This window comes from Montipora capricornis, chromosome 4 (assembly GCF_036669925.1).
Source record: "Montipora capricornis isolate CH-2021 chromosome 4, ASM3666992v2, whole genome shotgun sequence".
In the NCBI taxonomy this organism is placed as follows: domain Eukaryota; kingdom Metazoa; phylum Cnidaria; class Anthozoa; order Scleractinia; family Acroporidae; genus Montipora; species Montipora capricornis.
The window spans coordinates 4,791,881-4,806,880 of record NC_090886.1 but is presented as its reverse complement, the minus strand read 5'-3'; the positions used below and the strand labels follow the sequence as shown (position 1 = coordinate 4,806,880).

Genomic DNA, 15,000 nt, shown 5'->3' with positions numbered 1-15,000 from the left:
TTTGTGAGACGGGGCCTACGGTTTATAGTCCTTATCCGAGAAGACTTGAAAGTCTAACCATTTGCAGATGAAATTACAAAGGCAGCACTTTCTCCTCAGTTATTTTAAGATCCTGAGTGTTGATCCGGCCTGGGTTTGAACCCGCGACCTCCCGCATGGCAGCCCGATGCTCAACCAGCTGAGCCACCGGTGCGCGGTATATTATTGGAGTTATTACGTGCAGTCATGAGCACTTGTGTGTTGTTGCAGCACCAAGCACAAGTTTTTTTCAGTATGTCTGCCACTTAACATATATATTTTGCAGCATAGGGGTACTTGTTACGGCGACAATGTGTGTACTATCTGCCATGCTTACCCCGCTACACTCGTGTTTTTCTGTGTTATATGTTAGCATTGCTGTCTGGCTTTGAGAGTGTCTAATCAGCATGGGTGGGTGGGTTGTGAGTCGTGGGTTGTGAGTAGTGGGTCGTGGGTCCGAGATCCTCCATGTATACACGTCATGTATTACTTTTATGCTGTTTCAAATGCCCTCTCGCAACAGCGGTTTTGTCTGCGATCTCTTTCTAAGCTAATGTAGTCTTACCGGTATATTTAGCTAAGATATATATATATATACATTATATATATATATATATATATACATTTTTTTTATCTTCAAACAAACACGACCCATGACCCACGACCCAGCCACCCACGTGATTAGCCTCACCCTCTGGTATTCACAACCGGGTTTTGCCTTATGGGTTACTAACATTTTTGCCAGTGTCTTTCATTTCTTGTTTCTTTTTGCGTTTGATGCCACCCAAGCGTTTATTTTATACCAAGATGTTATTCCCTGAATCTGCATCAAATTACCAAGGTTTTCGCCAACACAAGGATAACCAGGTAATAATAATATAATTCTTACATACGGTGTATGCCATGCTCTATATGCTTTCACGTTTTCTCGCTTATATATGATGTGCGTAGGTCATCTAGACATTATAACCCATTTTCTAAACTCAGATACTCTCTACCTGCTAGGGCATGATTGCCTCTCTCTTCAGGGCATGTGTGACTGCAGTGTCGTCAAGAAGACTATGTTCCCCACAAGAGTTTTTTCAGGGTTTTCGTAGCAGGCAGTCACACTTATAATCACTGCCCTTTATGCAGGGTGCAACATGAACATTGAAGCACTTTTGAACAACACGAAATTGGTTCACCTAGACAAGCTGACTCTCAATCGCTTGCTTTACATTTTCTCTTTGTAGGAGTATGGAACTGGAGGCCAGGCTACCCCATACAATCCCAGTGTTATCCAGAAGTGATTCTTGACTGTACCCGTGTGCTGCTTCTTTCATGTTGCATTTTAACCACTATTAATTGACAGACTTTTCTATTTAAATTAATAGTCCACATTACTGCAAGTCTACATGAGCAGGGGCCATGTTGTCATGTCCATTTAAATTTCATAATAATAATTATTCATGTAGTTAATTACAGTGAAAGTCAGTTTCTGTGCATGTATGTGGACACAGTCATCCAATTGGCTTACATGTATTTGTGTAAAGCTGACTCTTTCATTGCATTTATTTCCTTGTAGTGATCACACACATTCGGGTTTTTGGTGACCTGGCTGCCCTTAACAAATCATTGGCTGTATCCACGCATGCAGATTCCTCCATGGTTCATTACACCTAGCTAGTATTAATTCTTCTGACTATGTGAGCAGGGGCCATGTTACAGTCATAGTATTATAGTACTGTTTATTTTAATACTGGGTCATTTGTAACTAGGGTCTTGTTTGGCCTTATGAGACGGTAATTGGCCAACTTTCAGCTGGTGCTGTTTGAACTCCTGAAATACATGCATGTAGATCATATTTAAGGAATTTGGCAATTTTATTCTTCTTATTGTTGTATTTTGTATTGAGAACAGGTGACATTCTTCCTCTGCTGTAAGTGTTTCCTCTCCAGTGAAATTTCCAGAAGATTAAGTCACATTCTTACAACCCATTCAGCCAAGCTGGCTGTTATTTTCTGGTATGCTGGGTTCCACTGTCAGACGACTTGGGCTGGTATCACATGTTGGTTTCACTAACAAAAACAAAAGTTACTCATCTCAGACCTGAATCAGTCTGTAAGTTAACAATTTTTGGCACCTCATTTTCTAGTTCTAAGTCATCTATACTTGTCTAAACACTACATCATGTAATGTACAGTAGAATTCCCACTACATTCATGAACCACCACTATTAATTTTGGGGAATTGTACTTGCTGCCTATGGTCGTCAATTATCACAGTTACTGAATGGGTTACCACTAGTTGTCACATAAAAATTGGCCAATTTCCCTCGTCTACACGAGCAAATAAAAATTGTCGCATAAAAGTTGTCACATAAAAATTACTCGCGTAAACGGGGCTTAACCCTGCTCTGTTTGGTGTCTGTGTGAGCATGGGGCCATGCAATTATCTCTATTACTACAGGAAGTTGTAATCTGTTTAGTTTGCAATGGTCAGGTTTTGTGTATTGTTACGTTTGCTTTATCATGCAAGTTTCATTTTTATGCTTTTTTTGCCAAGGTGGCTATATGAGCAGGGGTCATGTATTGAAAGTTTCAGTCCTTTTTTTTTGTGCCTTAACCTTCTTCTTATGTTGGTAAGGGTTCATAAGGGTTTTGCTTTAGCCTTGGTTGGGGTGGACCCTGTCACTCGTTCCTCGCTCAGGGCTGTGGCGTGTGTCCCCTCACCTTTGCTGGGATCATGTCTTCTTTCCTTGAGTATTTACTTGATTACCACGCTGATTTTCAATAAACGGCCTAGCCCATTAGGGCTTGGCCAAGATTTCCCAAACATATGTAGTATTATTTGTGTCCCAGCGAATGGAGCTCGCCCAGAGCAATGCCTTGCCAACAATATTACTTAGTCAGACTGCATGGAGCATGAAGCATAAAAGAAATTTATTGCCCAGAGGAAATAAATGGATTTATGCTGATTGTGACATGCTCAGTTAGTTATTTCCCATGTTGCAGTTTGGGCATTTCTGTCATCCGGAATTTTCTCCAGATCATTCACCATTTGTACAAGCTAGGCGGAGGTTGATTCAACAGAGTCAAATCAATTTTCCCTACCCACCCTCCCTATTTTTACTATCTTGTGGATGGCAGGTGTGCCCTCACCTTTGCTGGGATCATGTCTTCTATATTTGGGTATTTCCTAGGTTACCATGCTGATTTTCAATAAACGGCTTAGCCCATCACAAATGGGGTATTATTTGTGTCCCAGCAAACGGAGATTGCCCAGAGCAATGCCTAATTGCCAACAATATCAGTCAGACTGTATGGAGCATGAAGCATAAAGGAGAAATTCACATTTGAAATACAACAAGTGTGTTGTAAGTAACCGAGCGACAATTTAAATTTTGGGAGAAGCTTTATGGATTTTGAGGAAATTATGACCAACTTTTAGCGATGTTTCTCAGCAACTTTGCAACAAATTTTGACCAGAATCTGTCTAAGCCTAGCTGCATCGGTGGGGGAGTGAAACACGAAAATTTGGTGTATCAAAAGAGTATGTAAACGTCAATTTTCCACCAAATAAAGACTGACAACCTGACGTTTCGTGAGCGCTGGCCCTTTGTGAGAACGAAGGACTAGCACTCGAAACATCTGCTGGTCAACCTTTGTACGGTGGAAAACTGACCTTTGACATCTATCAACTCGTTTGATAAAACCAAATTTTCATGATACAGGGACTGAAAACGGAAAATTTGAGGAAAATCATTTTATTAAGAAAAGTGTTATTTTGTTTCCACCTGTGTTCTTTTAATGGCTTCTCTCTGCTTACAGTTGCAATGCCTTTTACTCAATATTACAGCACGTTTATAGTCTAGCGTATAATGTTTTAAAGCAATTTTTTAGATTTGAACACAGTGTGCCTTTAGCAGACGCTGAGCTGGCTTATCCCCTTCACCTCGGTAAACAGTTAGATGGTATGGTCAATCCAGTGTTGCCCTTTATAGCATCTCTGAAATCGGACCAGCTGTACATATTGCCCGATCCAGACAAGCAAGACGTTGAGAGACTCTGGATCATAGAAGCAGAAAGAACTGTTTTCCACACATTGACTCCGTTCAGAAGTCCAACAAAGCTCTGGTACGGATCAAATGATCCTCCAGGTCTATCCTGTTCTTGGCCCAGCACCAGAGACCCTCCAGATTTGATTGTGTACCCTCTCCTTAAGTGGATTCTTTGGTAGTGCAGAGAACCATCTTTGTAAAATTGCAACCTACCATCGCTGTTTCTCCAAGTCATGCAGATGTGATGCCAGAAGCCATCGTTTGCTGACACCCCGGTGCTCCTGTGGCGAGAAAAGTTAAATGACCATGAATACCCCAGTTTCGTAGTCTCACGGTTGGACCGGAACTAGCATGGAATTGAGGCTGATACGGGGGAATCTTTTCAGATGCGTTATTTGCCCCGCTTTAGCCTCCATTGCATGCTCGTTCTAGTCCAACCGTGAAAATATGAAACTCGTGGCCAATTGATGTGGACTCCTCGAGAAGAACTTTGAAAAGGGCTAGGAGGCTGTGTAAGAAGATATCACACATCAACTGATTCGTTGCCTGGCTGGTTTGCCAACAGGGGTCCGTTTCTCGAAAGCCACCCGAAAACTTTTCAGGCCTATTTCGGGCACCATAATTCCTTGACATATATGCTGGATGGATGTATTGATATATATATAGAACATAAGTTATCACATCTCAATACAGAGAGCCATTTTTGGTTGCCACACTATCCAGTTAGACGCCAGGAAAAGTCATCTTCGACTTCTTACCGGATAGTCTTCACGCTTGAAAGAAAGTGCAATAATTAAAAGTGGTCACACTTTTAAGATTCTTCGTGGTAAATGAAATCCACGTTATCAAGTTACGTTCTATCTTCAGTCGAAAATCATTTACGTTTGCCACCGATTTCAAACAACTTTACACCGTTAAAACAAACCTGTATTGACCTCCGACCCACACATTAAATGACCCGTAGTTGAACAAAAGCAATTCATCGTCCTCTCCGTTGACTGCATAGCTAAACGGGACCCCGACATTACTGCTATTGGATTTCATCCAAAGACACACAGTAACCTGACTCAATCCGGGCATGCCCCAAATGTTGACGTAGTCACTCACACCAGGGGTTAAGAACTGAAGGGCATAGTCTAGACAGGAAAAAAAGAACGGCTTAAGTACGCTCATTACTTTGAAGCAGGGTAGCGGGGTTGGTGTAGTGATGAGAGCACTCCCCTCCCACCAATGTGGCCCGGGATTCGATTCTCAGACTGGGCGTCATATGTGGGCTGAGTTTGTTGTTGGTTATCTACTCTGCTCCGAGAAGTTTTTCTTTGGGATGTCTGGTTGTCCCCTCTCCTCAAAAACCAACCTTTGATTTAATTAGATTTGTAGTGTCCCCAGCGCTAGGTCGATTTGACAATTAAAGAAAGTTCATTATTATTATTATTATTATTATCATTATTATTATTATTATTATTATTATTATTATTATCATTATCATTATCATTATCATTATCATTAGCCTATCAAATTTGCATATGGTAATTTGTCCTGTGAAATATGTATATAACATATGTATGGGTAATAAGTTATATGCTTGTTCAATCAATTTAATTCAACCTATCTTTTGCATTTCTTTTTATATTATCTGTAAGAGTGGTTTTTAATTGAGTGTCGAGAAGAAGATTTATTCTGACTAAGCATTAACAGCCTCAAATTGCGCGATGAACCGAGCAGAATTCGAAGCTCCTCCTACTTGATTTCGTATAACATTTCGTGTAAAAATACGAGAGTGCAATTAGCGATAAATTTTGATTTTGCTTCTTACTTATAGATGAAAAAAGGGAGGACATTTTAAAGCCAATTACGAAGGATATAATTCACAATTGCATTACTTCTTTGGACAATCTCTAAAAAAATGCAATCTGTACAGGCTCGCAAATGATCCCGGCCCCGAAATCCCTGGACCAGAAATGATCCCCAAATTGGACTGTAAATGATCTCGGACAGGAAATAGTTGCCACATCAGTAATTAAATATGGAATGGACTCAAGAATTTAGAGAGAGAAACTTGGTGGATACAATCTTCTGCCTAGTATTTTAACGTTGCGATTCAGAAATTGTGAAAATTTCAATTTTGGAAGAAGTTATTTGCTATCGGATTCCCATACAAACACTGTAATTTCTGACCGCTTTGCCTACCCGTCAAGATGGCGTCGAAAACCGTGATAAGGCCTATTCTCGAAACGTCGCTTCGTTTTTTTCTTTATCAATTTGTCAGCCCATACCAGCAGCTGCGAAAAAGTTAACAATTCGAAGAGCTGCTGCCTACCGTTGTGATAAGCTTGTTGATTTAAGGACAGTAAAATGCATGAAAATTGAAAAGGCTGATCTCAAACCAGAAAAGTGAGAGCCGCACTACGAGCAAGATTCACAATTTAAAATCGAACAATGAAAATTTTTTAGCTCAAAATAGTAACCGCATTCAAATCGATGCGGTTTCACCATTTCCACGATAGATGAAATTAAACCGTATCGTTTTGAAAACGCTCCACTTTTGGCACCGTTTTCAACTCGACCCGGTTTCGGATACGGTTTCGATCGATGTCATGTAAACAGATGGCGTAACCGCATAAGAAAGCGATGCGGTTACAAATTTAAACGGTAATGAGCTCTTTTCTCTCCCAGACACTATTCGACGTGCAATTGAATCCACCGATTCAAGACCAAGTTTGTAAATGGCACTCTTAAACACCGGGAAAATTTTAATTTCGTTTTAAAAGTTTAGTATCTTATCTAAAATTGCTAAAACAGTGTTTGAAATCGTAAAGCAAGAGAGAATTGTGTAGGATAATGAATTTTTAAATGAAGGAATATGAATCTCAAAGGCGTCAGAATCTCCCGCTGAAACTGACACTTTGATGTTTTGTGCACTTCCACAGTGCAGGGTAAGCATCGTAAATGATTCCTTTCTTTTTCACTTCCTTTACTTTTTTGCCTAAAAATATGCATGCTAACTCGGTTATTTGGTACAGGATGTTTACCGGTTTTTATTGTTGCTTCATGCCAGAGAAGTTTGTAGTTTTCTCATATATCCGTGGACTTTTCGTGGAGTCCACACCATTCCTGATTTTTTGGGGTATCATTTATTAATTAAGACCATTTCCGGTCGGAGGATCAGTTGCGGTCCAATTTAGGGATCATTTCCGGTCCAGGGAGATATGATAACTTACCGTTAGAGGAATATCCGGCAACATGGGCAGCACAGATTATAAGGCCAAAAAGCAACAAAGCGTATATTCTGGACATCTGTCAAAAAATTAGACAAATACGGACTTTATTTTCTCCCACTGTTTGACTGAACAAAATTGTTGAGTATACAGCCGCCTACCATTCTTTACTAAATTGAAAACTGAAATCATTGTCAGAGAATGTTATTAAAGTGACTATGACCAAGCTATTTTGCTTAATAACCTTACGTTTTGAGTAGTTCTGGCGACGACTTAGTGCGAAACAATCCAATGGAATATACAAGAATTTGGTTTATCAACGGAGTTGATAATGTAAATTGACCACCGTACAGAGATTCTAAAAGCTGACGTTTCGAGCGTTAGCCCTTCGGATTCGCTCTGACGAAGGGCTAACGCTCGAAACGTCAGCTTTTAGAATCTCTGTACGGTGGTCAATTTACATTATCAACTCCGTTGATAAACCAAATTTTTGTATACTACTTCCCCACCGACGCAGCACCACAGTTTCTTTAGAAACTACCCCTTCATTCAATGGAATATATGGATTTCCCGACCACTTTGTGCTTCCTCTGAGAAAAACTCAAGCAACTGATGCTTATCCCGGAGGAAACGCACCACTACCACTCTCTCAAAAAAAAAAAAACAAGAAAATTTTCGTCCCAGCAAATAGGGCCATTTTCGAAATATCAAATACTCAGCTTGAGGCATTGAGGACAAAAACAATAGAAACACGTTGAAATGAACGTGAAAAATATTTACATATTCTTTTTGCCAAAGCTTTAGTCAAAATTTTATAGTCAACATTAAGTAGAGATATAGGACGCCAGTTTGCGAGTTCCTTAAGGTCTCCATCGGCTTTTGGTATTAAAGTTATAATTCCCCTCCTTTGCGAAATTGATAGGGATCCGTTTTGAAAAGCTGCCGCGTAAGAATTGAGCAAATCTCTCCAAATGAGGTCATAGAAAGACTCGTAAAATTCTTTAGTGAAACCATCTTCACCTGGAGTTTTATTATCCGAGAAAGAGCGCACCACTTCTTTGAATTCCTCGTATTGAAAATCATGTTCTAGTGAATCTCGTTCCTCAGTATTCAAATGAGGGATTTCAATACCCTCAACAAAAGTTTCAAAACTCTCATTTTCACCTTGTGGTACGCTATTAAGATCTTTTTTGGATGATACATATTGCTATATATAAAAATTTTCGAGCTCTTTCTCAATCTGTTTTGGATCTGTTATCGTTTCTCCATCCCTCAATTTCACCTCGCGTATAAGCTTTTTTTCATAGTTCATTTTCTCCAAGTTGAATAATAATAATAATAATAATAATAATAATAATAATAATCTTTATTTATATAGGGTTATTTCTACTGAGAAACCAATAACGCTTTACAATAATAATACGTGCAAAATATATGATAATAAAACATGAAAATAATAGATAATAGTAATACCTAAAATATACAAAAGACTATAATATGAATAACTAATCAAGATAAATATTTACAAGAAAAATAATTCAACAATAATAAAAGAGTTAAAATGCTTCTTAAAAAGAACGTTTAAAAAGAAATGTTTTGATCTGCTTCTTAAAGGTGCTTAAAGATTCAGTTTCTCTAATATTGTTAGGAAGGCTGTTCCATAACATAGGACCATTAACAGAAAAAGCTCTTCTTCCATAAGTCTTGAGGTTGTACCGCGGAACAACGAGGAGTCTTTTGGAGGAAGAGCTTAAAGACCTGGTCGGTTCATATTTAGTGATCCTGTCAGATATAAAGAGTGGCGCAGTGCCGTGGTATGCCTTAAAAACTAGTACTAGGATCTTAAATTCAATTCTGACAGCAACAGGCAACCAGTGGAGTTCTTTAAGTATCGGAGTAATATGTTCAGTCTTCTGAGTGAATGATAGTAAACGGGCAGCAGAGTTCTGTACAAATTGAAGTTTTTGAAGGAGGTTTTGTGGCAGTCCGGATAGTAGCGAATTACAACAATCAAGTCTAGAAGTCACAAACGCATGTATAAGTATTGCAAAGTGTTGATAAGATAGAAATCTCCTTATTGTAGCTAAATGTCGAAGTTGATAAAAGGCAGTCTTGCAGACGGAGTTAACATGTTTCTTCATCAGTAGCGTCTTGTCGAACCAGACTCCAATGTTTCTAACAGATTCGGAGGCTTTAATTAGTTCAGTGCCAGCATACACAGAATCCAGAGATGGAGACGGTCTGTGATGTGCATGAAATATCATCAGCTCTGTCTTATCATTGTTAAATTTGAGCTTGTTGTCCGCCATCCATTCATTGATATCAGAGACACAAGCTTCTATTGTTGACCTAACCTCATCAAGAGTGACGATGTAACTGGAAGGCTGGAAGGACATATAGATTTGCGAATCATCCGCGTAAAAATGATAAGACATGTTATGTTCTTTAATAACATCTGCAAGGGGTGCAGTATATAATAAGTATAAGATTGGTCCTAGCACAGATCCTTGTGGAACTCCGTAAAGTAGATCGCGTCTAGATGAATATCCATTCCCAACACATATGAACTGACTGCGATTAGTGGGGTATGAGTGTAGCCATTTAAGGGCTTTCCCGTCAATTCCAAATCGATGACGTAGTCTTGAGAGCAGTATAGAATGATCTACGGTGTCGAATGCTGCCGAGAGATCGAGTAACAGCAGTGCGACGCAATTACGTTCATCAATACTACGTAGAATATCATTTTGCACCTTTACCAGCGTTGTTTCAGTACTATGTCCTTGTTTATAGACCGATTGGAGACGTTCGTGCAAATTTTTATCATCAAGGTAAGAGTTTAGCCTAGCTGCAACCACTTTCTCTGTTGCCTTCGAAATAAATCTTAAGTTAGAGATGGGCCTAAAGCTCGGAAAGAGTTCATTATCAAGTGAGGGCTTCTTTACCTTTGGAGTTAAAACACCCTGCTTAAACTTTGCTGGAACTACCGCTTCCTCAAAGGATAGATTCACTGTTCTTACAATAACAGGTAGTAGGGTGTTAGAACAGTCCTTCATGAGTTTACCCGGTAGAGGATCAAGCATACAGGACTTTCCCCACGTCTTCGCAAGTAACGTTGTCAACTCATCAGCGGTTGTAGGTGTAAAAGAATGCAACTTGCAATCTGGATCTATTAGAGCTGTAGTTTCTTGGTGATCAGCGGTATTTACAGATGTAACAAAGCCATTTCTAATAGCCTGTACTTTTTCTGTAAAAAAATCTGCAAGACGATTTGCAAGACCCGTCGCACAATCATGAGAAGGCAACTTAGGGGGCGCTTAGAGATTCAGCATTTTCTCGACGGCTCTGAATAGTTCAAATTGATTAGAGCTATTCTCCTCAATGACCGATCAGTAGAACTTCATTTTAGACTCATAGATGAGACAATTAACTCGATTACACTGATCTGCATACATCTGTCGTGCAGCAGTAGTACGAGTCTTTCGCCATTTGCGTTCAAGTCTCCGACGCTCCGCTTTCTGTGATGTGATTTCTTCAGCGGTGTACCAAGGTGCCGCAGGTCTTAAAGTAATAACACGCCTTTTACGGTGGGCATGCTGCTCGAGCAATAAGGACAAAGTATTTTCATACAAGTTCGAGAGTTCTTCGGTATCGTTGATTTGCTCAAAATTCATCAATGGCGAGTTTCTGATGGCTTCTGTGAAGTTCTCTCTGTCAACCTGATTGACTTTCCGATAGCTGATTTCCTTGCGAGGAAAGTTGGACTTTTCTATTGCTAACTCACAATGCACAGCGAAGTGGTCCGAAATTACTGGATCTGTAATGTGTACATTGGAGACTAAACTAGCCTCGTCTGATCTTGTTATTATAAAATCTAGGGTGTGACCATTTCGATTAGTCTCACCTTTGACGTGTTGTACGAGATTAAATATGTCCAATCAGTCAGAGAACTACTGAGCAGGCCGGTCTTCAGGTGCATCCAAGTGGAAATTAAAGTCTCCACAGATTAAAAGTGGCTCAAAAATATTTTGTTGGTTTTTCTCCTTGTTCAAACCATTTCACTTTTGATCTAAAAATGGTCTCCTTCCCTCTGTTTTCATATATCTTTTTCAGTTTTCTTTTGCGGCTTCGTACTCCACAAGAACATTTGGATCTAAAGTTCCAAACTCCGTATTGCAAATTTTATAGTCAAGATCTTGTAATTCTTTTTGAAGTGTTAATTCTCGTTTTCTAAGTTTGTATCTTTCAGTTTTCTTTAGAATATTTAATTGTTTCCATACGTATTTCCATGTTGATTAATTCCCACAATAACTGTTTATCCTTTACTTCGGTGTATTTCTCGTGTATTTGAGGATAACAGAACGAAATACGTTCTAAAAAATCGTCACCCTTTAGGAAGGAGTTATTAAATTTCCACGTGCTCGGGCCTCTCTTGAGCTCACTTCTTATATCAGTCTTTAAGAAGGTAGCTTTATGATCTGGTGCAACTGACCTACGGATCACAGCAAATTTTTTATAAAGATGTGCAAAGTGCAGTTATGAATGGTGGGTTTTTGACAACTTATTTTAACATATCGAGAGGAGTACGCCAGTGTTGCCGGTAAGTCCTCTTCTATTTATCCTTGCTACGGAACTGCTAGCAGTTAAAATACGCCAAGATTCAGATTGTAAAGGCATTTCCCTTCCGGATGACCAGAAGGTCAAAATTTCACAGTTCGCTGATGACACCACCATAATAACAGAAAATGTTGAATCACTCAAACATCATTTACAGATCTTGGATCGCTTTGGAAATATCTCAGGATTAAAATTAAATAAGAAAAAAACAAAAGCTATGTGGATGGGTTCCATGAAAGATTGTAAGTTAAAGGTACTTGACTTTAAGACAACAAAAGAACCCATTAAAGCTCTTGGAGTTAATCTATCCTACAATACAAACAAATGTATTGAAGAAAACTTTTATGCAAAGATCAAGATTGAACTTATGGCTCTCAAGAGGTGTTACGATGTACGTAGCCAAAACGCTGGACTGGGGCCGGGGTAGGGACCGGGGTCGGGGTCGGGGTGTCATTTTTTTTTCCAATTTTTTGTCGTTACTCTCCAGTACTATTATTTTCGAATGTTCGGAATCTTTCCTTCATTTACGGTGGAAATTAGCAAAAAAAAAAAGGGAACATACGAAAGCTACGAAAGTAACATTTTTGCTTGTTTTTCGAAATTAAGAGAATCAGTTTCGAGTGAGATTGGAGTTTTTGTAGGCAATATACGCTAAATCTTGGAGTCACTGAAGCCTCGCTGAGCTCCACATTTTAAAACCACATTTTTATGTTTACTTCGTAAAAACTTTCTCCGCAATACAATTAAAACGAAACAAGACATAGCCACAGTTCCACGATGGTCGTCATGCAACGTTGTCATTTGTTTGTTTTCACAAAATTGTTCTCAATGTTGTTGTGTTTTTTATCGTAAAGTTGGATTCGATCCCTAGCTTGAGGTCCGAATAGAACTGGCTGACAAGTTCCCGTGCAACTCTAAACTTTACTTAGCCTGCAGTGCAGGCGTATTTTGGGCGCGCGAGTGCACATTTTCTTACTAGGCTTTCATCTTAGATTTGGTAACTGTGGAGGATTGGGGCGAGGAAATATTTGCCGAGGGAGTAGGTGTTAAGTGGAAAAATGAGCGAGTGCCCCACCCCCCGCCACTGCACCAACCCTCTACCCGTCAAGCATCTAATTACAACTAAAGATGGCGGCATCGAAAGCCTGATTTATCTAGCGTTCCGCTCCAAAATAACGCCTGCATTGCAGGCTAAACTTTACTGCAAACCGTTTGTAGTAAAGTGAGACATCAACATTGTCAACGACGCGAACAAACAAGCAAATGAGAACGTTGCATGACTGCGTGACGACCGTCGCAGAAATGTGATTCTGTTTTTAACGAGTAGACATTACAATGCGATTTTGAATTTAGCTCAGCGAGTCTTCGGTGTGCACTTGGCGTATATAAACTCCAATTTCAGCAATTTCGGAAATTCCCTTAATTTCAAAAAACGAACTCCGATTTTCGGAAAAATGAAATTAGACGCTCGGAAAAACCAACTTTGATTTTAAAACACACAAAAAAAACGAAATCCGATTAAAAAAAAAAAAAACACAGATATGTCCTTTAAGCACTTTCATAGCTTCCGTAAGTTCCTTAACTTTTTTGACTAATTTCCACCATAAATGAAGGACAGATGCCGGTCATTCGAAAAAAACAGTACAGGAGAATAACGACAAAAACTGAAACCAAAAAAAAAAAATTGGTAAGAAAAGGCACCCCGACCCCGACCCCGGCCCCGGCCTCGCGTTTTGGCTAATACCGCCGTAGGTATACGGCAAGTCTTTACTGGTTAAAGCTTTGGGTATATCACAGCTAGTTTATGCAGCTTCCATGTTGACTGTTCCAGAATCGGTAGTTAAGACTGTTCAAGAGAACTTTTTGCCTTTCTATGGAAAAACAGGAAAGACAAAATAAAAAGGGTAGTTATGTATCAAACAGTAAAGAAAGGGGGAATCAATTTTGTTAATTTTCGCACGGTTAAAGCGCTGCGCCTGGCTTGGATTGGTAGACTACTAAGCACGTCTGACGATAAATGGAAGGCAATCCCCAACTACTACTTTCGAAAACATGGAAGTCTTTTATTTCTCCTCAAATGCAATTATGATATAAAACTTTTAAAAACAGGTTTGCCTCTTTTCTATCGAAAGCTTCTTCAGTATTTTCAAGATCTCAAGAATGCAACTAGCATCTTTCCAAATGGAGAATTCATTCTTTGGAATAACAAATTGATAACCATAGATAATGCTACTTTGTTTTGGAAGTCATGGTTCGAAGAAGGAGTTGTAACAGTAAAGGATGTGCTAAACCCAGAGGGCAATTTTTTATCGTATGAAGAGTTCAGGAACATTTTTATTTAACTTTACTACAAATTATTTGCATTACTTCCAATTAATCTCAGCTATTCCATCCGACTTGAAAAGGAGGTCAGCCCAAGCGGTTATACCTGCCGCGGACTTCTCTTTGACTTCCGCATCCGTTTCATTTAATAAAACCTCTTTCGATCTAGATCTTGTTGAAGCATGTTGTAAAAATTATTACCAGTTGTTTAATAACTACAGCTGCACTGTCCCAAGTGGAATTAAAAAGTGGCAGGAGAAATTCCCCGAAATATTTGTTGATTGGTTTAATAAGTTTCAAGACATATATCGCTTTATCAGCGATAACAAACGTCGTCAATTTTGTTTTCGCTTTTTGCATAGAACAGTTGTAACGAAGAGAGAACTCAAACTATTTCGTTTAGCGGATAATGATAAATGTATATATTGCTCTAATGCTGATTCAATAGAACACACTTTTATTAATTGCACGGAGTCTGTTAAAGTTTATTCACAAATTATATCGTGGTTTAATCATTGCCAAGATACTGCAATAACACTCTCGAATGAAAAAGTTGCTTTTCATGATCTACATCATGTAACTGATATGCTCTCGGGCCCCGTAAGACGCAGGCTAGATTTGCTCATCATCTTGGTCAAACAATATATCTATTCCTCAAAACATCTTCAAAAAGAATTGTCTCTGGATAAACTTGTAAAGACATTAACTACTCAATGGAAATTAGAAAAATGTATTTAGATGTAATACTACTTTTTTACCTGTATTGGCATATTACGTAATAAAATAAAG

The 15,000-nt window shown here is 39.0% G+C and overlaps 1 protein-coding gene and 1 pseudogene across 1 annotated transcript in view; both read right to left on the bottom strand.

Moving 5' to 3' along the window:
* LOC138045319 (neuronal pentraxin-2-like) overlaps nucleotides 1-7,576 on the bottom strand; it is a 19,273-nt pseudogene extending 11,697 nt beyond the window's left edge.
* Nucleotides 3,748-15,000, bottom strand: part of LOC138045318 (neuronal pentraxin-2-like) — a 17,262-nt gene continuing 6,009 nt past the window's right edge. The window contains exons 2-4 of the mRNA XM_068891763.1: nucleotides 7,279-7,354; nucleotides 4,983-5,193; nucleotides 3,748-4,338 (exon numbers count right to left, since the gene is read on the bottom strand). Coding sequence (XP_068747864.1) covers nucleotides 3,948-4,338; nucleotides 4,983-5,193; nucleotides 7,279-7,354 — 678 coding nt within the window. The 3' untranslated portion in view covers nucleotides 3,748-3,947. The remainder of the gene's footprint in view (nucleotides 4,339-4,982; nucleotides 5,194-7,278; nucleotides 7,355-15,000) is intronic.